Raw genomic sequence first — 24,991 nt, 5'->3', positions numbered from 1 at the left:
TAGGTGTGCTGAGTATCAAACTCCATAGTTTCCCCTGCCACTGTGTAGCTGTAACTGACAAGAACTGGCACTACGCACTGAGCCGTTGGCAATCAGCACTCAGAAATCAGACATTTTTTAATACGGATGGGGTATTTATGTTGGCATTTCCCACAGGCTCTGCTGCGGTAGGGGTGGCTGTGTCATTGTGTGTCCTGGTTTTCCCTCACTGTCAGCTCTCCTAGTGACTTCAGACTTTTGCAGCTTCACTTTTCAGAGGCCCTTTCCTGCTGGTCAGCACCTGAATACTTAATGTTGTGCTATACCTAGCTTTCCTTATGAAACTGTGCTTTGTCACTAGTACAAAAGTCTCTCTCAGATTTCAGGTCATTATGTTTCGCTTGTAGGCTTGGGCGCTCGGTTGTTCGCCTGTGTTGTGTTAGTTTCTGTGTTTACCGCAACTCGCTCAGCATTTCCCTCTAGCTGCTAGTCGACTGGTTATTGACAAAGGTGGTTTGGCTTCTGGGAACTTCCGAGGAAGAACTTTGACAAACATATAGTGTCTGCCAGGGATACTATCCTGGGGCATAATGTCTCCCTCTTCCTTCAGAAAATTTGTCTCGAATTTTACAATTTGCCGTACCTGTAATAAATTTGTCGTAGATATTTTACACCAGTAGTTACACATTATACAACTTTAGGTAGTCTTCCATTACCATACAGCTGATTTAAATGCTTTTCAATGTTTGGTATTCCGAAGCGATAAGATAGGCCTTTGTAGAAGCCATTCCTTACACACTAACACAATTATTCATATACTTTTACATTCGTCAATTAGTTTATATGAAATTCCCTTACTGTGTCTGAGTTCTATTTACAAATCAATCAACAGGTACCTGGTTACCAGGTAAACTGAATGGTGCGCTGACTTCTGTTTAAAACAGAATTAGATTACACAAATCACAACCAGAACCACTACAGCACTGGTAGCTGTCATATGCTTATAGTCCTGGAACATTTGTTTGGCTGTAATTTGTGTTGCTACTGGTTCATCAAATGAGTGTAAAAAGTCTGATGCAGGGCATTATTTAGGAAGGTTGAGTTTTGAGTAGGCAGCACCTCTTGTGGCGTCTCAAATGAGTACAACATAGGTTGTTCCCACTTAAGTGTGGTCCTACCAGTGACTGCAGCTGGTAGACGAAATGTCGCATGTCACAAGGCATACCATTTATTATTATTCTGTTATCCCATAATTTCACTCTATTCATACCTGTTGGTTTTCTGTGTTCATACCTGTCTACTATGACTACTTCTCGTAAAAAAACTGAGTAGACTCATTGGGTGTCTGCTCTCTGGAAATGTGGCTGCAGCATTAACACTTCCATTTGACGTTCACTTGCCTTGGTTTTTTCCAGGAATAACTGGACCTTGCACTACCATATGCCAGTCTGTATCATCCTACTTGTACAGATTGTAACACTTTGCCTCTGGCATCTCTGTAGATCTTCCAAAGACATTAGAGCATAGCCATCTCGTTGCTCTGAAATTACACTACTGGTCATTCAAATTGCTACACCACGAAGATGATGTGCTACAGATGCTAAATTTAACTGACAGGAAGAAGATGCTGTGATATGCAAATGATTAGCTTTTTAGAGTATTCACACAAGGTTGGTGCCGGTGGCGACACCTACAACGTGCTGACATGAGGAAAGTTTCCAACCGATTTCTCATACACAAACAGCAGTTGACCATCGTTGCTGGTGAAATATTGTTGTGATGCCTTGTGTAAGGAGGAGAAATGTGTACCATTATGTTTCTGACTTTGATAAAGGTCGGATTGTAGCCTATCGCTATTGCGGTTTATCATATCACGACATTGCTGCTCGCGTTGGTCGAGATCCAATGACTGTTAGCAGAATATGGAATTGGTGGGTTCAGGAGGGTAATACGGAATGCCGTGCTGGATCCCAGCGGCCTCGTATCGCTAGCAGTCGAGATGACAGGCATCTTAACCGCATGGCTGTAACGGATCGTGTCTCGATCCCTGAGTCAACAGATAGGGACGTTTGCAAGACAGTAACCATCTGCACGAACAGTTCAACGGCATTTGCAGCAGCATGGACTATCAGCTCGGAGACCATGGCTGCGGTTACACTTGACGCTGCATCACAGACAGGAGCGCCTGCGATGGTGTACTCAATGACGAACCTGGGTGCACGAATGGCAAAATGTCATTTTTTCAGATGAATCCAGGTTCTGTTTACAGCATCATGATGGTCGCATCCATGTTTGGCGGCATTGCAGTGAAAGCACATTGGAAGCGTGTATTCGTCATCGCCATACTGGCGTATCACCTGGCGTGATGGTATGGGGTACCATTGGTTACACGTCTTGATCACCTCTTGTTCGCATTGACGGCACTTTGAACAGTGGACATTACATTTCAGATGTGTTACAACCTGTGGCTCTACCCTTCATTCGATCCCTATGAAACACTACATTTCAGCAGGATAATGCACAACCGCATGTTGCAGGTCCTGTACGGGGCTTTCTGGATACAGAAAATGATCGACTGCTGCCCTGGGCAGCACATTCTCCAGATCTCTCACCAACTGAAAACGTCTGGTCAATGGTGGCTGAGCAACTGGCTCGTCACAATATGCCAGTCACTACTCTTGATGAACTGTGGTATCGTGTTGAAGCTGCATGGTCAGCTGTACCTGTATACGGCATCCAAGCTCTGTTTGACTCAATGCCCAGGTGTATCAAGGCCATTAGTACGGCCAGAGGTGGCTGTTCTGGATACTGATTCCTCAGGATCTATGCACCCAAATTGCGTGAAAATGTAGTCACATGTCAGTTCTAGTATAATATATTTGTCCAATGAATACCTGTTTATCGTCAGCATTTCTTCTTGGTGTAGCAGTTTTAATGACCAGTAGTGTATAAATATATTTTTGGTCTGCGCCTGTACTCATGTCACTATGCAGCCTTAGAGAAAGATACTTTTATCACTATCTTCCCCTGCCTCCAGAAGGTGAGATTACTGAGACAAAACTATACCCCCATATACAAAAACAACATTGTAGCGATTCCTCACTAACGAAAAGTAAAAAAACACTTACAACAGACTATAACCAGAGCAAAATAAAACTGGATGTCTTCATAAAAATCTACACAAGTAAAACAATGTGCAGTATAGGCAAACAACAATCTTAAATCTTATCTGTCAACACTCCCTAAGGATTTAAGGCATTTTACAACTGCTCTGGTCATCAGTCATCTGTTTGTTCTTTGTTCCTTGAGGCTTTACATTCTTTGTTGCAGAAGCTGCTGGTATCCATGGTAATGCATTGACAGCTCCTTTAAAAGGCTTAATATGTCCCACTTGAATAATCAATCTTCGTTGGCACCTATATTTTAACATTGACAAGTGACATCGTTTTCACTGTTTTGTGTGGTCTGTGGTATAGGATCAGGAATTTCTTTCTTGTAGCTTTTAGTGTATATGGGTTCAATACTAATACCCACTGGCCAATCCTGTATTGCTGTAACTTCCTTACATGTTGTCCTATCTACTATTGTTGTTCTAAGGCTTTCATATTTGCTTGTTGCCAAATGTCTTGCAGTTTCTTAGCAAACTTTTTTATCAATTCGATGTTGGATCCAAGCTTAGGTGTAATCATTTCAAAAGGTGAAGGCATTTTCTCCCATATATTAGCTCATAAGGAGAAAGACTGGTAGTCGTATGGACTTCAGAATTGTATCTGGCAGTTACAAAATTTAAATATAGGTCCCGCTTTCCATGGTTACTGCTAATGTAATAGCTAAACATCTGCAAAAGTGTGCAATGAACTCTCTTGGTTCTTCCATTGGCTTGAGGGTGGAAGGGTCTGGTTCACAGCTTGCAAATTCAGAGCAATCAACACGATTCCTTCATAAGATCAGACATGAAATTGGTATCTTGGTCTGTAATTAGCATGTCCAGAATGCTAAATGTAAACAACCAATTATTTACTAATGCTTGAGCAACTGTACTCGTATTTTTGTCAAGTGTTGCAGCCATTACTATATAACAAGAGAAATGGTCTCTTATAGTTAGTATGTAATTATTTCCTATGGGTGATTTATTAAATGGGCCTAAAATGTCCATCCCAAGCATTTCAAATGGTTTAGATGCATCCAATAAACGTTGTAATGGAATTGGCCGGTGGCTAAGATCAGCTTATTGCACACAAGGTATGCAGTTCCTGACATGTTTACTTGACATCTTGTTTCCTAGGTCCCCACCAATTTTTTTTTAGCTGTTCATCTGTCAGTTGCTCTTCACCCACCATGGCCTGAAAACATGTGGTCCACCCCCCACCCCCCTCCCCACCCCCTGCGGGCCCGGGGGTTAGAACAGGCCCAAGGTACTCTTGCCTAAACTACATCTTTCGGCCTTTATGTGATGGTCCCCTGTAGGGTTTGACCTCCATGTTTCAAAATTTTCCCGAAGAGCAAGCCAATTGGGGAAGGGCACTTTACATGGTGCATTGTTTCCATCGTACATTGAGATCTTTAGCCCACTTTCTCGTCTAGGCATGTCAGTCCCGCTTATCCTCCATCTCTTGAGCGAGGACATCTTCCTGGGTGCATTTTCCTCCACCCACTATGCAGTGTCATTTCCTGCACTGACAATGACCATGGAATTCTTTGCACCTCATATCCAGCATGGTAGCCAGTCTGTTGTGGTGAGGCCACCATGTACCCCGTTGGTTGTAGCCCCCTGACTACACAGGGATCACTCTGCTGATGCCTGCACCGTTAAGTCCCCACATATTCCAAGGAGTAGATGCCCATCACCCTGGGACATTGGGACTCATGGCAATGGCCATCCTGCCAGGTGGCCTTTGCTGCAGCTGGGTGGTGCCCATAGGGAAGGCCCCTGGTCAGAGTAGGTGGCATCAGGACGGATGATGCGCGATGAAGTGTACCACGTCATCACTTGCTGGTGATCAAATGCCAGCAGTCTGTAAGCGTTCCAAGTCTCAGTGCAATGCAAGGTTACTGAAGATATTACAAGAACTGTAGCGAATATAATAAAGTGTCAGGTGGAGTTTGCATTTATGTCCTGAACTCAGTATGTTGTGAAACCGTGCCCCTTCAAACTCCTCTTTAAGCTTTGGCTGTCAGGATACAGACGACACACGAAATAACTGTCTGCAAAGTATATCTCCCTCCACATGGTGTGGTACCCCTGATGAATATATTGGCAGCACTGATTGATCAACTCCCTAAACCTTCTGTACTTTTGAGAGATCACAGGGCGGCCATCAACTCGCAGTATCCTGCGGCCTCCAGCTCTGCGTATCACTCTCCAAAGCACTTTTGTTGATGTTGAAGAGTTGCACTCATAAGCTTGCCCCAGGTCCACCTCAAGTATTGTCTGGCACAAAGGGATTGGCTTTCAGCTCCCCATTTACGAAACAGGAGCCAGCAGCACTGGTTCAGCCTGAGGAATGGGATGAGGAGTAGCAGTGTTCTCCCTCTTTAAGACAGATGACAGTGACCAGGTCTGCAAGCCTACAGCAGGCCTGCAGAACGATGGCAGCCTCTGCACCCCATCAGTGTTGCCTCAGAAGTTGGCAGTGCAGCTGGCAGCAGCAGCAGCAGCAGCATCCTTCCAGCTAGACTCATGGTTATGTAGATGATTGAAGGCAGCTAGGTGTGCTGAGTATCAAACTCCATAGTTTCCCCTGCCACTGTGTAGCTGTAACTGACAAGAACTGGCACTACGCACTGAGCCGTTGGCAATCAGCACTCAGAAATCAGACATTTTTTAATACGGATGGGGTATTTATGTTGGCATTTCCCACAGGCTCTGCTGCGGTAGGGGTGGCTGTGTCATTGTGTGTCCTGGTTTTCCCTCACTGTCAGCTCTCCTAGTGACTTCAGACTTTTGCAGCTTCACTTTTCAGAGGCCCTTTCCTGCTGGTCAGCACCTGAATACTTAATGTTGTGCTATACCTAGCTTTCCTTATGAAACTGTGCTTTGTCACTAGTACAAAAGTCTCTCTCAGATTTCAGGTCATTATGTTTCGCTTGTAGGCTTGGGCGCTCGGTTGTTCGCCTGTGTTGTGTTAGTTTCTGTGTTTACCGCAACTCGCTCAGCATTTCCCTCTAGCTGCTAGTCGACTGGTTATTGACAAAGGTGGTTTGGCTTCTGGGAACTTCCGAGGAAGAACTTTGACAAACATATAGTGTCTGCCAGGGATACTATCCTGGGGCATAATGTCTCCCTCTTCCTTCAGAAAATTTGTCTCGAATTTTACAATTTGCCGTACCTGTAATAAATTTGTCGTAGATATTTTACACCAGTAGTTACACATTATACAACTTTAGGTAGTCTTCCATTACCATACAGCTGATTTAAATGCTTTTCAATGTTTGGTATTCCGAAGCGATAAGATAGGCCTTTGTAGAAGCCATTCCTTACACACTAACACAATTATTCATATACTTTTACATTCGTCAATTAGTTTATATGAAATTCCCTTACTGTGTCTGAGTTCTATTTACAAATCAATCAACAGGTACCTGGTTACCAGGTAAACTGAATGGTGCGCTGACTTCTGTTTAAAACAGAATTAGATTACACAAATCACAACCAGAACCACTACAGCACTGGTAGCTGTCATATGCTTATAGTCCTGGAACATTTGTTTGGCTGTAATTTGTGTTGCTACTGGTTCATCAAATGAGTGTAAAAAGTCTGATGCAGGGCATTATTTAGGAAGGTTGAGTTTTGAGTAGGCAGCACCTCTTGTGGCGTCTCAAATGAGTACAACATAGGTTGTTCCCACTTAAGTGTGGTCCTACCAGTGACTGCAGCTGGTAGACGAAATGTCGCATGTCACAAGGCATACCATTTATTATTATTCTGTTATCCCATAATTTCACTCTATTCATACCTGTTGGTTTTCTGTGTTCATACCTGTCTACTATGACTACTTCTCGTAAAAAAACTGAGTAGACTCATTGGGTGTCTGCTCTCTGGAAATGTGGCTGCAGCATTAACACTTCCATTTGACGTTCACTTGCCTTGGTTTTTTCCAGGAATAACTGGACCTTGCACTACCATATGCCAGTCTGTATCATCCTACTTGTACAGATTGTAACACTTTGCCTCTGGCATCTCTGTAGATCTTCCAAAGACATTAGAGCATAGCCATCTCGTTGCTCTGAAATTACACTACTGGTCATTCAAATTGCTACACCACGAAGATGATGTGCTACAGATGCTAAATTTAACTGACAGGAAGAAGATGCTGTGATATGCAAATGATTAGCTTTTTAGAGTATTCACACAAGGTTGGTGCCGGTGGCGACACCTACAACGTGCTGACATGAGGAAAGTTTCCAACCGATTTCTCATACACAAACAGCAGTTGACCATCGTTGCTGGTGAAATATTGTTGTGATGCCTTGTGTAAGGAGGAGAAATGTGTACCATTATGTTTCTGACTTTGATAAAGGTCGGATTGTAGCCTATCGCTATTGCGGTTTATCATATCACGACATTGCTGCTCGCGTTGGTCGAGATCCAATGACTGTTAGCAGAATATGGAATTGGTGGGTTCAGGAGGGTAATACGGAATGCCGTGCTGGATCCCAGCGGCCTCGTATCGCTAGCAGTCGAGATGACAGGCATCTTAACCGCATGGCTGTAACGGATCGTGTCTCGATCCCTGAGTCAACAGATAGGGACGTTTGCAAGACAGTAACCATCTGCACGAACAGTTCAACGGCATTTGCAGCAGCATGGACTATCAGCTCGGAGACCATGGCTGCGGTTACACTTGACGCTGCATCACAGACAGGAGCGCCTGCGATGGTGTACTCAATGACGAACCTGGGTGCACGAATGGCAAAATGTCATTTTTTCAGATGAATCCAGGTTCTGTTTACAGCATCATGATGGTCGCATCCATGTTTGGCGGCATTGCAGTGAAAGCACATTGGAAGCTTGTATTCGTCATCGCCATACTGGCGTATCACCTGGCGTGATGGTATGGGGTACCATTGGTTACACGTCTTGATCACCTCTTGTTCGCATTGACGGCACTTTGAACAGTGGACATTACATTTCAGATGTGTTACAACCTGTGGCTCTACCCTTCATTCGATCCCTATGAAACACTACATTTCAGCAGGATAATGCACAACCGCATGTTGCAGGTCCTGTACGGGGCTTTCTGGATACAGAAAATGATCGACTGCTGCCCTGGGCAGCACATTCTCCAGATCTCTCACCAACTGAAAACGTCTGGTCAATGGTGGCTGAGCAACTGGCTCGTCACAATATGCCAGTCACTACTCTTGATGAACTGTGGTATCGTGTTGAAGCTGCATGGTCAGCTGTACCTGTATACGGCATCCAAGCTCTGTTTGACTCAATGCCCAGGTGTATCAAGGCCATTAGTACGGCCAGAGGTGGCTGTTCTGGATACTGATTCCTCAGGATCTATGCACCCAAATTGCGTGAAAATGTAGTCACATGTCAGTTCTAGTATAATATATTTGTCCAATGAATACCTGTTTATCGTCAGCATTTCTTCTTGGTGTAGCAGTTTTAATGACCAGTAGTGTATAAATATATTTTTGGTCTGCGCCTGTACTCATGTCACTATGCAGCCTTAGAGAAAGATACTTTTATCACTATCTTCCCCTGCCTCCAGAAGGTGAGATTACTGAGACAAAACTATACCCCCATATACAAAAACAACATTGTAGCGATTCCTCACTAACGAAAAGTAAAAAAACACTTACAACAGACTATAACCAGAGCAAAATAAAACTGGATGTCTTCATAAAAATCTACACAAGTAAAACAATGTGCAGTATAGGCAAACAACAATCTTAAATCTTATCTGTCAACACTCCCTAAGGATTTAAGGCATTTTACAACTGCTCTGGTCATCAGTCATCTGTTTGTTCTTTGTTCCTTGAGGCTTTACATTCTTTGTTGCAGAAGCTGCTGGTATCCATGGTAATGCATTGACAGCTCCTTTAAAAGGCTTAATATGTCCCACTTGAATAATCAATCTTCGTTGGCACCTATATTTTAACATTGACAAGTGACATCGTTTTCACTGTTTTGTGTGGTCTGTGGTATAGGATCAGGAATTTCTTTCTTGTAGCTTTTAGTGTATATGGGTTCAATACTAATACCCACTGGCCAATCCTGTATTGCTGTAACTTCCTTACATGTTGTCCTATCTACTATTGTTGTTCTAAGGCTTTCATATTTGCTTGTTGCCAAATGTCTTGCAGTTTCTTAGCAAACTTTTTTATCAATTCGATGTTGGATCCAAGCTTAGGTGTAATCATTTCAAAAGGTGAAGGCATTTTCTCCCATATATTAGCTCATAAGGAGAAAGACTGGTAGTCGTATGGACTTCAGAATTGTATCTGGCAGTTACAAAATTTAAATATAGGTCCCGCTTTCCATGGTTACTGCTAATGTAATAGCTAAACATCTGCAAAAGTGTGCAATGAACTCTCTTGGTTCTTCCATTGGCTTGAGGGTGGAAGGGTCTGGTTCACAGCTTGCAAATTCAGAGCAATCAACACGATTCCTTCATAAGATCAGACATGAAATTGGTATCTTGGTCTGTAATTAGCATGTCCAGAATGCTAAATGTAAACAACCAATTATTTACTAATGCTTGAGCAACTGTACTCGTATTTTTGTCAAGTGTTGCAGCCATTACTATATAACAAGAGAAATGGTCTCTTATAGTTAGTATGTAATTATTTCCTATGGGTGATTTATTAAATGGGCCTAAAATGTCCATCCCAAGCATTTCAAATGGTTTAGATGCATCCAATAAACGTTGTAATGGAATTGGCCGGTGGCTAAGATCAGCTTATTGCACACAAGGTATGCAGTTCCTGACATGTTTACTTGACATCTTGTTTCCTAGGTCCCCACCAATTTTTTTTTAGCTGTTCATCTGTCAGTTGCTCTTCACCCACCATGGCCTGAAAACATGTGGTCCACCCCCCACCCCCCTCCCCACCCCCTGCGGGCCCGGGGGTTAGAACAGGCCCAAGGTACTCTTGCCTAAACTACATCTTTCTGCCTTTATGTGATGGTCCCCTGTAGGGTTTGACCTCCATGTTTCAAAATTTTCCCGAAGAGCAAGCCAATTGGGGAAGGGCACTTTACATGGTGCATTGTTTCCATCGTACATTGAGATCTTTAGCCCACTTTCTCGTCTAGGCATGTCAGTCCCGCTTATCCTCCATCTCTTGAGCGAGGACATCTTCCTGGGTGCATTTTCCTCCACCCACTATGCAGTGTCATTTCCTGCACTGACAATGACCATGGAATTCTTTGCACCTCATATCCAGCATGGTAGCCAGTCTGTTGTGGTGAGGCCACCATGTACCCCGTTGGTTGTAGCCCCCTGACTACACAGGGATCACTCTGCTGATGCCTGCACCGTTAAGTCCCCACATATTCCAAGGAGTAGATGCCCATCACCCTGGGACATTGGGACTCATGGCAATGGCCATCCTGCCAGGTGGCCTTTGCTGCAGCTGGGTGGTGCCCATAGGGAAGGCCCCTGGTCAGAGTAGGTGGCATCAGGACGGATGATGCGCGATGAAGTGTACCACGTCATCACTTGCTGGTGATCAAATGCCAGCAGTCTGTAAGCGTTCCAAGTCTCAGTGCAATGCAAGGTTACTGAAGATATTACAAGAACTGTAGCGAATATAATAAAGTGTCAGGTGGAGTTTGCATTTATGTCCTGAACTCAGTATGTTGTGAAACCGTGCCCCTTCAAACTCCTCTTTAAGCTTTGGCTGTCAGGATACAGACGACACACGAAATAACTGTCTGCAAAGTATATCTCCCTCCACATGGTGTGGTACCCCTGATGAATATATTGGCAGCACTGATTGATCAACTCCCTAAACCTTCTGTACTTTTGAGAGATTTTAATCCCCATAACCCCTTTTGTGGTAGCACCATGCTTACTGGCCGTGGCAGAATGTCAAAAATTAACTGTCCCAACTTGACCTCTGCTTCTTAAATACTGGGTCGTCACACATTTTAGTGTGGCTTATGGTAGTTACTCGGCCATTGATTTATCAATTTGCAGTCCAGGACGTCTCGTATCTATCCACTGGAGAGCACATGACGACCTGTATGGTAGTAACCACTTCTCCATCTTCCTGTCACTCCCCTGCTGTCATGCCCACCAAGATAGGCTTTAAACAAGGCAGACTGGGAAGCCTTCACCTTTGCTGTCACCGTTGAATCTCCCCCATGTGGTGCCATGGATGTTGTGATTGAGCAGGTCACTACAACAATAATTTCTGCAGTGGAAAATGCGATCCCACATTCTCTAGGGTGCCCCCGGCCAAAGACAGTCCCTTGGTGGTCACTGGAAGTTGCTGAGGCAATTAAAGAGCATTAGTAAGCTCTACTGCAACATAAGCGGCACCCTTCCCTAGAGCACCTAATAGCATTTAAGTGGCTCCGTGCCTGCGTTCGCTTGCTTATAAAACAACTGAAACAGGAGTGTTGGAAGAAGCACGTGTCGACCATCGGGTGTGATACATCACCTTCCCAAGTCTGGACGAAGATCAGACATCTTTTTGGGTACCAGACCCGAACAAGTGCCCTGGCATTAACATCAATGGCGTGCTCTCTACTGACGCAAACGCAATTGCCGAGCACTTTGCTGAGCACTATGCTCGAACCTCTGCTTCAGAGAACTAGCCCCCAGCCTTTCACACCCTCAAATGCCGGATGGGAAGGAAAGTCCTCTCGTTCAATACATGCCACAGTGAACCCTATAATGCCATATTTAAAGAGTGGAAGTTCCTCAGCACCCTTGAACATTGCCCCGAGACAGCTCCTGGGCTGGATCGGATCCACAGTCAGATAATTGAACATCTCTCGTCTGACTACATGCGATACCTCGTCGTCATCTTCAACCGGATCTGCCACGATGGCATCTTTCCATCGCAACGGCAGGAGAGCACCATCATTTCGGTGCTCAAACCCGTTAAAAATCCGCTTGATGTGGATAGCTACTGCCCCATCAACCTCACCAATGTTCTCTGTAAGCTGCTGGAACGTATGGTGTATTGGCAGTTGGGTTGGGTCATGGAGTCACGTGGCCTACTCGCTCCATGTCAGAGCGGCTTCTGCCAGGGTCGCTCTACCACTGATAATCTTGTGTCCCTCGAGTCTGCCATCCGAACAGACTTTTCCCTACGCCAACACTTGGTTGCCATCTTTTTTGACTTACGTAAAGCATATGACACGACCTGGTGGCATCATATCCTTGCCACATTGTATGAGTGGGGTCTCCGTGGCCCGCTTCCGATTTTTATCCAAAATTTCCTGTTGCTCCGTATTTTCCATGTCCAAGTCGGTGCTTCCCATAGTTCTCCCCGTATTCAGGAGAATGGCATTCTGCACGGCTCCGTATTGAGTGTATCTCTATTTTTAGTGGCCATTAAAAGCCTAGCAGTAGCTGTAGGGCTGTTGGTCTCCCCTTCTCTGTATGCGGATGACTTCTGCATTTCGTATTGCTCCTCCAGTAATGGTGTTGCTGAGCGGCACCTATAGGGAACCATTCAGAAGGTGCAGTCACGGGCTCTAGCCCATGGCTTCCAGTTTTCATCCACGAAGTTGTGTGTCTTGCACTTCCGTCGGCATCGCACCGTTCATCCAGAACCTGAACTTTATCTTAATGATGATCCACTCACTGTAGTGGAGGTGTATCAATTCTTAAGACTGGTTTTCAACAGCTGTGTGACTTGGTGACCTCACCTTCATCAGCTTAGGCAGGAGTGCTGGCACCACCTGAATGCTCTCTGCTATCTGAGCAACACAAACTGGGGTGTAGATCACTCTATGCTGCTGCAGCCCTACGGAGACCTTGCTCAATCCCACCTTGACTATGGAAGTCTGGTTTACAGTTCGGCAGCACCCTCAGTGTTCCGTTTGCTTGACCCTGTGCACCACTGTGGCGATCACCTAGTGACAAGAGCTTTTAGAACAAGTCCGATGACCAGCGTCCTGGTGGAGGCCGGAGTCCCTCCATTGCGAATCCAATGTGCACAACTGCTCACCAGTTATGTTGCACACATTCCTAGTTCTCTTTATCCCACTTGATGCAGTTCAACTCCCCCATCGGCAGCCCAGGTCAAGGCTCACAATTGCAGTTAGTGTGTGATCCCTTCTCTGCAAACTGGAATCCTTCCCTTTACCACCTCTACTCGAGGTCCATTCACGTGCACCTCCTTGGTGTACACCTCGGCCGAAGCTTCGTCTGGACCTTTTGCATGACCCTAAGGCCTCTATTAACCCCACCGCTCTTCGCTGTCACTTCCTCTCAATTCTTAATAGTGTTCCGGGCCTCTGAAGTTGTTTACACTGACGGCTCGATGACTGATGGTAATGTTGGCTTTGCCTATGTCCACAGAGGCCATATTGAACAGCATTCCTTGCCTGCTGACTGCAGTGTATTCACTGCAGAGTTTGTGGCCACATCTCGTGCACTTCAGTACATCTGTTCCTGTTCTGGTGAGTCGTTTCTTCTCTGTTCTGACTCCTTAGCAGCCTACAAGCTATCGACCAGTTCTACCCTCGCCATCCTTCGGTAGCGAACATCCAGGAGTTCATCTATGCCCTGGAATGGTCCAGCCATTCAGTGGTGTTTGTGTGGACCCCAGGGCACGTCGGAATCCCAGGCAATGAACTTGCTGACAGGCTAGCCAAACAGGCTATGCAGAAACTGCTCCTGGAGATAGGCAACTCTGAAACTGACCTGCATTCTGTCTTATGCCACAAGGTTTTTTGGCCTTGGGAGATGGAGTGGCATAACAGTATGCACAACAAACTGCATGTCATTAAGGAGACTGTGAATGTGTGGAAGTCTTCCCTTCGGGCTTCCCGCAGGGAATCAGTTGTCCTTTATCAGCTCCGCATTGGCCATATGTGGCTCACACATGGTTACCTCCTCCATCATGAGGAGCCACCTCAGTGTCGCTGTGGCTCCCAAATGCCAGTTGTCCACCTCTTGCCGGACTCCCCACTTTTAGTCACTCTGCGGCGGACTTTTAACTATCCCAGCACCCTACCTTCTGTGTTGGGCAACAGTGCCTCGACAGCAGCTTTAGTTTTACGTTTTATTCGTGAGTGTGGGTTTTATCATTTGTTTCGAGTTTTAGTGCATGATCTTTGTTCCTCTGTGTCCTCCACCCTAAGGCTTTTAGGATGGGGGTTTTAATGTGTGCTCTTGAAAACACTTATCTCCCACGTTAAAACTGAACAGCGTTGTCTCCAGTGACTTCACATCATCACCACCTGCTCCGCATAACCTATATGGTGAAGACTGTGATCTCTTTCTGTCCAAGAGATGCAGACTGACTACTCACACACGAGTCCCTGTGTCCTCCAGAAATTCATGTTCTGTATCATTTACTTTGCATAGCAACCATCTCTGTGTACATTTCTGCAGTCTCGGTGTTCTTCTGGGAATACCATCCGAAGGATGAGGAGCCCCTGTTCCTGTTTAACAACCAATTATTAGGATATTGCTTGTCCTATGCTTTTACGATCACACGCTTTATGGCCCAGCTTGCCACATTCATGACATTCAGGCTAATGACATTGTTTCCTGGTGTGGCCTGTGCTCCCACGTCTAAGATTCTTCACTTCCGAAGAAAAAAACACTGTGAACACTCTGTCTTCGTGTAATAAAATGTTGATCTCTTTTAATTGTATAGCAGTCATAATGGCAGCAGATAAGTCGCTTGAGTCTTCCATTCTGACCTTCCTTGAAATATCAGCAGAAATACCTCTTAGAAATACATCCAGAGCCCTATTCTCCACCTCATGCAAAATCACTCTATCGGCTTTTGCTTTCTGCGTTAGTTCATATGTTTGCGAGTTCAGTTTCGAAATCCTGCCAGAGAAGGATTGCACTGATTTGCCGTATTTCTGTCATAAACCATTGAAGTTTTCTGTAAAGAACCTTGTGCTGTTCTGCTTCTGATAAAACTGTACTAGACTCTTAGCCAATTCATCAAATTTCTTGATGCAATAATTTACCAACAGCCGCATGATTTGTAGAAGTTTTATTTTATTTTATGAACTTCTATGTGCTACCAGTTTTGGCATTACATTGATGCCATCTTCAGGCCCCACTCGTCATAGTCGTAAAATTGCCATACGTGGAATACACGATTTGCAAACCGCCTCAGTCTGTGTCGCCTGGCCACCAAGAGCTGTTGCAGGATGAGTGATTCACGGGTCCAGTTGTTTGGCTCCTTCCGTGTATAGCGATTTTACGACTATGACGAGTGGGGCCTGAAGATGGCATCAATGTAATGCCAAAACTGGTAGCTCATAGAAGTTCATAAAATAAAATAAACTTTTACAAATCATACGGCTGTTGGTAAATTATTGCATCAAGAAGTTCATGCCAGCCGTTATCCCACAATCCATAATGGATCAATGAAGAATTCATCAAATGTTTGCGCCTTACTGAGGGTCTCGTGGTACATAACATGCATTTTTGTGTCACCCACTAACCTTTACCTAGGACGTTTCTTCTGACTTTTTTCCCAGTTTGACAGGAGCATTTACATCACTAATAAAAATAAATAGTCTGTTGCTTTCTCCTAAAATAGCGTTATGAGATCAGCTGGTGCAGAATTGATGGAATGGGTGGGTACACTCAACACAGTGTTATTTTCTCCTGAATTGAAGAGTCCTTGGCCCCCAGTGTCTTCCCATTGTTCTATTCTTGTATGCAATGCTTCATTGTCTTGCCCCTGTTGGGTTGTCATTTGTAACAGTGCCCCTTCAAAGCTCCCACCATTTCATTCAGAGTCACTGCTTATGTTTGTGGCATTTGTGTAAACTCCGTCTGCCTATATATCAGAAAGGAAAGACACTGCATACACAGCAGGCAAAAAAAAAAAACAAAAAAAACAAAAAAAAAACTAACTGTACTTAATCTTTACACCGCATCATAGCCCAGTGAGATTCTGTGCACTGGTGTGCTTCATGACCAACCGTTGTACATCTATTACAGGAAGCTGACACAGCTAGAACAGATGGCAAGTCGTGCCCAGATAAGTTACAATGCAGACACCTCAGATGCTGCAAGTAAACTTTTCTGGTGTTCCTATGGAAGTGAAACAAGTCTGTATGTTTCTGCAGTCTAACAAACAACAATTTTAATGTACTGTGAAGGTTCCTGTGGCTTAACGTGATTATAAGAAAATACAGGACAAGAAAGCAAACAAATATCAGTCACTCACCACACAGCATTGTTACAAACTTCAATTCATAGCTGGTGACCTCATGTTGGAGCTGCATAGACAGTCAACTGCTGTTGTCCTAGATGTGTAGCTGTGGCAACCAATTACTGACACCAAGTATAGAAGTCTGATCATGAACTCCTACAGTCATCAGGAGAAAGCCGGGTGGGATGCAGTCCTGAGGACCTAGTTACGTTCAAGTGCACCAAGAAAACGTCTTCGTCATTTACACATTCATTAGGCAGAAATACAGAATTGTCTTCCAAAGCGCCACACTGCAGCCAGGCAAGTGGAGCAGCACCTTGTCAGCAGTTGACGACTGGTGCACACTCAGCTCACAGTACCGCCATTGCAGCAAAGCATCAGGTGGCGGCTGATAAGTCACAGGGCAGCTGTTGACCTGCAGAATCCAGCAGCCTCCAGCTCTGTGTATTGATCTCCAAAGTGCTCTCAGTAGGATCAAAGATTTGCACTCAGGTGTCTCACCCCAAGTCCACCTGAAGTTTCTGCTGGCTCACAGGAGTCAGCTCTCAGCCCCTGTTAAGGGAACAGGAGCCAGCAGCTTCAGTGTCAGCCTCAGGAGCAAGATGAGCAGCAGAAGTGCTCACCCTTTCAAAGGTGGATGATGGACAGTGACCGTGTCATGCAGGTCAAGCCTCCAGCATGCTTGCAGTGTGATGACAGCCTCTGCACCCCATCAGTGTTTCCTCAGAAGTTGACAGGTCAGCTGGCACCAGCAGCGGCATCCTTCCAGCCGGACTTGTGGTTCCATAAATGATCGAAGACAGCTAGGCATGCTATGGGTTGACCTCCATAGCCCTCCCTTTTACTGAATAGCTGCAACTGACACAAAGGCAATTGGCAGTCGGCACTCGGGGATCGCGTGTTTGTTAAGGAGTGTGGGATATTTATGTTGGCTTATCCTGTGTGCTCTGCAGCTGTGGGGATGGCTATGACCATCATGGTCCTGGTTTCCCCTTGCTGTCAGCTCTCCTAGTGACTTCAGACTTTCGTAACTTCACATTTCGGAGGCTCTTTTTTACTGGTTCAACACCTGAGTACTTAGTGCTGTGTTGTACTTACCTTCCTTCTGAAGCTCTGCTTTCTCACTTGGCTTCCAAGCTGTCATTATACTTCGCTTGAAGACTTGGGCACTTGATCATTCCCCAGTGTTGCAATACTTCCATGTTTGCGACAACTTGCTCAGCATTTCCCCCCAGCTGTCAGTCTGCTGGTCATTGACACATGTGGTTGGCTTCAGGAGCCACCAAGATAGAACCTGGATGAAATTTTAGTGTCCACAGAGATACTATCCTGGGTCATAACAATATGTAGCCCTAAACTCAAAACATGGGGCCTGAAATCATATCATTTGAATTTCTCCTCCCAGCTTGACTGGGTGCATGTTCTGAAGATGAGACTGAGCCTTCCAGCACTCAACTGCCCAGTCCTTTTCCAGGCTTCACATATGCAAATGGTTTTCCCTTTCTTTGTTACCTCTCCTCCCCACCCCCTCGGTTTCCATTGCTCTCTCACACACTCCCCCCCCCCCCCCCCCCCCAGCTCTCTTCATTCATTTTGTGATTTCTTTCTGCTTTATATGTTTATTTTTTTTCATTTGTTTCATCACTGCACCTAAAATGTGCTTGCTTGTTTTCAGATCCACAGCCTACGGTAACAGTATTAATCCGTGGGCCATTTGGCAGGCATGCATGGACTATGCAGCTTCGTCATCTTCCACGTCATAAATCAGGCACAAAATATCATACTCCCAACCCAGGTCGGCCAGTTCCAATGGCCGATGTTGGTGTTCGACATGAAGTTCGCCAGCGTTACTTCCCGGACAGTGTTGATAGGATACCACAGTGCAAAATGTAAGTGTATAATGAGATCACAGTGTCGTGCTGGAAGTGCTATTCAGTTTAGTTGTATGAGGCCAATGTATGAGGTGGCCTCTATTTTCTTGTGGAGTAACAAGTGGGTAAAGTAATACCTTTACTGCATCGATGTGCACAATATCTCAATATGCGTCCTGTTGTAATAGTGGAAATATTGTAGAGCCATTTGTCAGTCTGTATAATTTACTGTAAATGAATACTTCATTCAAAAACACTGACAGGTGTGAAGTTCTTGCAAAACATGTTAGATTGTCTCTGTCGTATAGCCCCTTTCTCATTGTGTCCTGGAAGGGGATGACATTCTATAAAGAATTTTGACTGCTGTTAATGGAACCACACAGAGGTGTGAGGTCATACCCTCACTCCCCTCCCCCTCCGTAACTCCTTCAAAGAACTTTGTGATTTCCTTGGAGCACAGAGTGTATGGTGTGATAATTTTTAAATATTTACCTTAATCAAAGCTGTGATAAAATTTCAGCAATTGTTAAAAACGATATATTGTAAAACATAATTTTTTATGAACTTAAACATCAGTTCTTTGAAAGCCAAACTGTCACTTGTATACCAAGGAATTATGCACAACCATGTTTCTACTGATTGTGATGTTAAAGTAAGAAGTGCAGCTTTCAAAGACTTGAAGTTAAGTCCAAAACTTTATTTTGGACAGACAAAATGTGAGATGCTCTTCAGGGACCTAGCAGTGCTTACACTTATGTTAATACATATACTCCAGTACAATAGTGAATTTAGAAGAAACTATGGAATGCAGAACACAACCCTACAGTTAAAAATAATTTTTGTATAGACTGTGTACCCCTATCAAGGGTCCCAAATAAAGGTTTACGTTACGGTGTGAAAGCTCATAACTGGTTATTGACAGACATTATATGATATATCCTGCTTACAAAACCTCCATCAGGACTCAAAGCCTCATTGAATAAAGTTCATTGATTTGCTATAGCACTGGTATCACGGGAAAATACCCAATAATGCGTACTAAGCAACTTTTAAATAATGTGACTTTTCCCACATTTATTAGCAACATTCCCAGTATGGTGATCAGTTCCAGTCAAAAAATAATTTTACTCATTATACGTTTGGCATTGACAGAATATTCATATTATACAGTCCCAGTCAAATTCTGACACAACAGTCACAAGGCAGTATTAGCCTCAGTTTGTGTAATCAGTGAGCACACCACGTACATGACACAAATAAATGAATGCTCCGTACAACACAGTACGTAATCAGAGTTCCCAATTATTCGCACACTAGTTTGAAGTAAAATTCATAACAATTAACACTGTTCAAAAGTTGAAGCTAGCAAGCTCATAGAGTCACACTTCCATACTGAAGTCATGTATACTGATGACAGTTTTACACAGATATGGTAATTTGGTACATTATTGCAGAGACTGACCAGGATGTTGCTGGTGCATATACTGCATAATACTGACTAACCGAGAATACCTTAACTTTAGCATAGAAGTTGCTGCTAAGATTTCCAAGCCTCAGCTGAAACTTATAGATTGGTGGTTGGTCTTATAAAGACTGTCTTAAGAACATATTGTGATTTCGAAAACTACATTTTCATTTGAGAAACAGCTAAGTTAGATTTTGCTAATTTGGATGACCTGTATGTTATGATAGTAATTTGGTTTACAAAAATATTTGGTGTTTTAGAAAAACAACAAAAAAATGTAACCATTTCATATACTTGCATTGTGAATAACCCAGTTATGAGTATAGGCACCATCTTTAGATTTAAAATTATTGATGCAAATTCTTGCAAATTTTTAATTACTGTCCCAATTACTTAAAGAATCATGTCATCAGTTCACAATAAATAGGGCAGCAAAAGTACAGTAACAAAATCTGGAATATAATAGGCGTAATGGTGCAAATGGTGAAAGTAATTTTTGGTTTACCCAAATTTTGATCAAGATTATTTTGTAAATTAATTGGTTTCAGGGAAATCAAAGTACGTTTCTATAATGTTTGGATATTGTTCTCTCTGAAAAGTTGTGTCAACATACCCAGCTCAACTGATTAGCTCAAAGTTCTGTCTCTCATAGTATAGTAAAGTTTTCAGTTGTTAATAACTACTTGTAATTAACACAGCTTTCTGCAAAACTAATTACGTTAATGGAATCAGTACAATGGAAAGAAAAGCCTGAAAAATAAATCTAAGTGAGGCAAAGTCTGATTAACGTTTTGGTAGAACCAGGTATATAATACACATGTTTGATGCGTATAACTAAATTTAAAGTGGAAAAAATAAAAAAAAGTTGAAGTGCAGTCAGACAGTAAATCAATAATCCTCAGAAATTCGAAAACAAGGTAAAAGTATCCCTCATTAGCTGCTCTTACAATGTGCTTGAATGTATGGGCTGAGGGATGAAACTCTGTGGATGACTTTAATATTTATACAGATGAGCCAAAGCTTAGAAGAATGCAGTGACCATTCAGTATATGAAATTTATCCATGTATATTTCAGGTCACACAAGTTATATCATTATTAGTTTTGGCTACTTTGCAAGTCATTGTCAGATGATTTGAATAATTACATAGCAGCTCATCAAAGTACAAAGTTGTGCTTTCATTAGTCACAATTTAATGTATTCAGATCATCTTACGATGACTTGCTAAGAAGTCAGAACAAATAATGATATAATTGGTGTGACCTGAGGCTGAAATATGTAATTAAAAAATCTTCAAATATTTGTATTCAACATATGTCAACCTTTCTAGTATATAAACAGCTGATAGTGATCTGTGTGAAGTTATACTTTGTTTGGAGTATTATGTGAAAATGGCAAGTGAGTAGCAAAACAGGAGGAGCTGTGTCTTTCCTCATGGTAGCTACTTTTCTTATAACGTATGTAAGTGTGTGTAAAGTAATTTAGAAGGAATTCCTGTAATTATTAGTATGGCTAGGGTTAGCACTAGTCATGATTTGTTGTTGGTAATTTTACAGATGTAACAAGCAGTGACTGCTTGTTTAATGAATTAATTGTTCACATTACTACATGGGCTTCATATCTGATGGAATATTAAAGTCCAACTCCCCCCCCTCCCCGCAGGAGACTGAGCTGCTGTCTGTTTCCTTAATGAACTTCATCTCATGTTAAAAGAAAACAGGGGCTAATTTTCTGTTTGCACTCCCATTTCATTTGTGTGTGGCTCTAGTATTTGTTATCATATACTCTAACTATGATTATGTCTTTACTTTCACTCTTTTGCTTGAAATTGTTTCCAAACTTGCAGTGTTGTGACACATTAGAAGTAATTGAAATAGGAAAGTACATTAACACAAAATTATTATAAGATGAGACTGCTGTATTAAAAGTGATATGTCCATAAGAAGAAGTCACATAATAAAACAGTTGCAAAATTCTTTTATTTTAGTAGGACTTCAAAAGATGTTGTATGTGCTAGAGTCTGTTTATATTATGTCCTGAAATTCAGAATGAGTGAATGGGGAAGTTAAAAAATAAGCTTACAGATGTTTGATTAGGTGTTCATGACAAATAATGGTCTAAAAGTAAGTAACACAGCTGATATGGTATTGTATTAGTAGTTGAATACTAATTTTGTCATTTTTCACATATTACAGAGACAGGTCTATACCAACATTAGATTCTTTGTCTGCTGAGGAGCCAGGGCTGCAACAGCTACAACACTTGATTGAGAGACAGTCTACACTTGAACAGAGTTCAGCAGAACAGAAGCAGAAACAGGAAGCGGAACAGGGCTTCTGTCAGCAGCAAGAGTGTATGCCTCCAACTCCGTGTCAAGAGTACCAGACAGCCAGGCTGTTTCTGTCTCACTTTGGCTTCCTCTCTCTTGATTCTGCAAACGTAAGATTTTGAATATCTACTGCTTCTTATTTGTTAGAAAAAATGATTCACTCACTCACTCACAGAAGATGGTACTGAAGGGGAGGGTCCAGCTACACAAGCTGTTCATCAGCCATTGTAGTTATGAAAACTGGTCTCAGCCACAGTTTGGCAGTGTCTGGTTGGCTGTGGAATAGTTACAGTAAATATGGTATATGATATTACTGCTTTCACAGGTTTTTCTGCCTCGCAAAGTAATAGAATATGTCTGTGATGGGACTGGAATAAGACCTGTTTGATGGGTGTGAAGGACAGGTGTTCACCTGGGTCTTCTGATGTGGAAAGAGATCAGGATTGGGTTGGGCATAATGAGGAGTCACAGTAGTTCATAGATACGGTGTAAGGTGTCATACCACTCTGGGAGTGATAGAATGGATTATGGGTAGGACGTTCCTCACTTCCATGGTGATAAGTACTCGAAGCCCTCACAAAGGATATAGCTATGTTGTTCCAGCCCAGGTTGTGATACTGGATAATAGGGGGAGGGGGGTGCTCCCTTGCAGCTGATTCTTGGGGCTGATGTGAAAATTAGGGGCGTGTGAATCTTAGTTTTTTTCTGAAGAAGGTAAGCTCGATTCTAGGGGGCCAGTTTGATTGTAGAAGTGAAGAAGAGTTATATGTGTACTTCCTGACAGATCTGAAAACTGTGGGTCTCCATTCACAGTGTTATTTCTGAAGTCAAATTCCATATTAGAATAAACCCATATTCACCAGACCAAATCATCAGTATTTTTATAGGCCAAATAAAAGTAGACAATATGACTCTTAGTGATGGTCGGAATGATCTCTCTGATGATGAGATGTGGAGATTTACTCATTGGAAAGTAGTTTGATCAAGAAACAAAGAAATGATTAAGACTTTTAAATTCTATCCCCAAGATATAGATTGAAGCTGTACGTGTTGTGAAAAACATGTCATCTCCAAATACTGGTCTTGAATATGAGGCAGCAGAAAATATTCATTTTACCTTGTATATCTATGTGTTTCTTTCCTTTGTTTCTAATTTTGCTTTTTCATTATTCTCTGCAAAAACTGTAATTAATTTAATTCCACCACCCTTGACAGTCTTTGAAAATGTTGAAACAAGACTCGACTGTCCCCCCCCCCCCCTCTCTCTCTCTCTCTCTCTCTCTGTGTGTGTGTGTGTGTGTGTGTGTGTGTGTGTGTGTGTGTGTGTGTGTGTGTCCCCTACCCCCCTCTCCTCCTTTTCTATGGAGTATAAGGAGTTGCCTTGCAAAAATATATTGTAAGGTGGGTGGCAGTGGGAGGTTCGTGTTCTATCTTATTTCAACCCCTAAAGCTGTAAAGTAACAACTTCAGTACACTATGTGATCAAACCGGACACCCCCAAAAACCATATGTTTTTGATTTTAGGTGCATTTTCCTGCCCCTTACTGCCAGGTAGTCCGTATCAGCAACCTCAGTAGTCATTAGACATCATGAGAGAATAGAGTGGAGCACTCCGCAGAACTCACAGACTTCAAACGTGGTCAGGTGATTGGGTGTCACTTCTGTCATATGTCTGACATGTACAGCACAAAAGTGTACAGGCCAACTTTGTCTGTTAACTGACAGAGATCACCAACAGTTGAAGAGGGTTATAGTGTGTAATAGGCAGACATCTATCCAGACCATCACACAGGAATTCCAAACTGCATCAGGATCCACTGCAAGTACTACGACAGTTAGGCGGACAGTGAGAAAACTGGGATTTCATGGTCGAGTAACTGCTCATAAGCCACACATCATGCTGGTAAATCCCAAACAACACATTTGGTGTAAAGAGTGTAAACATTGGATGATTGGACAGTGGAAAAACGTTGTGTGGAGTGACAAATCATGGTACACAATGTGGTGATCCAACGGCAGGGTATGGGTATGGCGGATGCCCAGTGAACGTCATCTGCCAGCGTGTGTAGTGCCAACAGTAAAATTCAGAGGCAGTGGTGTTATGGTGTGGTCATGTTTTTCACAGGTGGGGGGGGGGGGGGGGGGGGGGGGGGCGGGGGCTTGCACTCCTTGTTGTTTTGCATGGTACTATCACAGGCCTACATTGATGTTTGAAGCACCTTCTTGCTTCCCACTGCTGAAGAACAATTTGGGGATGGCAGTTGCACCTTTCAACATGACTGAACACCTGTTCATAGTACACAGCATGTGGGGGAGTGGTTACACAACAATAACATCCCTGTAATGGAGTGGCCTGCACAGAGTCCTGACCTGAATCCTATAGAACAGTTTTGGGATGTTTTGAAACACTGACTTCATGCCAGGCCTCGCTGGCCGACATCGATCCCTCTCCTCAGTGCAGTACTCCGTGAAGAATAGGCTGCCATTCCCCAAGAAACCTTCCAGCACCTGATTGAATGTATGCCTGTGAGAGTGGAAGCTGTCATCAAGGCTAAGGGTGGGCCAACACCACATTCAATTCCAGCATTACCAATGGAGGGCTACACGAACTTGTAAGTCATTTTCAGCCAGGTGTCTGGATACTTTTGATCACATAGTGTATGTGGATTTGTGTTTTTATTCATTGACTTTGATACTACATCATGTCATCACTTATTTCTTAAATATATTTGTTAAATGAGAAAGTAAGGTATCAACAAATAGAGGAAGAAATGAGTTGCAGGCAGGCACAATGAAAATGTTATTATTCCATCCTGGACTTTCCATTATGTGAAAATAAAAGATCACTCATTTCCTTCTGATGTTCGCTTGAGAAAGCTGTCTTTTGAAGTTTTTCAATTTTATCATGGATGCTTTTAAAGTATGACACCACATTATGTGAAACAGTTATTTTGTTCTTGTCAGATATTGATAAATTGCTAAAAGAAACTTCTTCTCATGTTCTACATGTGAACATCAC

At 43.2% G+C, this 24,991-nt stretch overlaps 1 protein-coding gene across 10 annotated transcripts in view; it reads left to right on the top strand.

The window, feature by feature from the left end:
* The window catches only part of LOC124802474 (ral GTPase-activating protein subunit beta), a 398,111-nt gene that overhangs the window by 319,357 nt on the left and 53,763 nt on the right, over window positions 1-24,991 (top strand). For all 10 annotated transcript variants that reach the window (XM_047263273.1, XM_047263271.1, XM_047263272.1 and 7 more), the window contains 2 exons: window positions 17,984-18,197; window positions 21,839-22,082. In XM_047263273.1, coding sequence (XP_047119229.1) covers window positions 17,984-18,197; window positions 21,839-22,082 — 458 coding nt within the window. The remainder of the gene's footprint in view (window positions 1-17,983; window positions 18,198-21,838; window positions 22,083-24,991) is intronic.

This window comes from Schistocerca piceifrons, chromosome 6 (assembly GCF_021461385.2).
Source record: "Schistocerca piceifrons isolate TAMUIC-IGC-003096 chromosome 6, iqSchPice1.1, whole genome shotgun sequence".
Classification (NCBI taxonomy): domain Eukaryota; kingdom Metazoa; phylum Arthropoda; class Insecta; order Orthoptera; family Acrididae; genus Schistocerca; species Schistocerca piceifrons.
The sequence above is the reverse complement of the archived record's forward strand: the minus strand, read 5'-3'. Positions and strand labels throughout refer to the sequence as shown.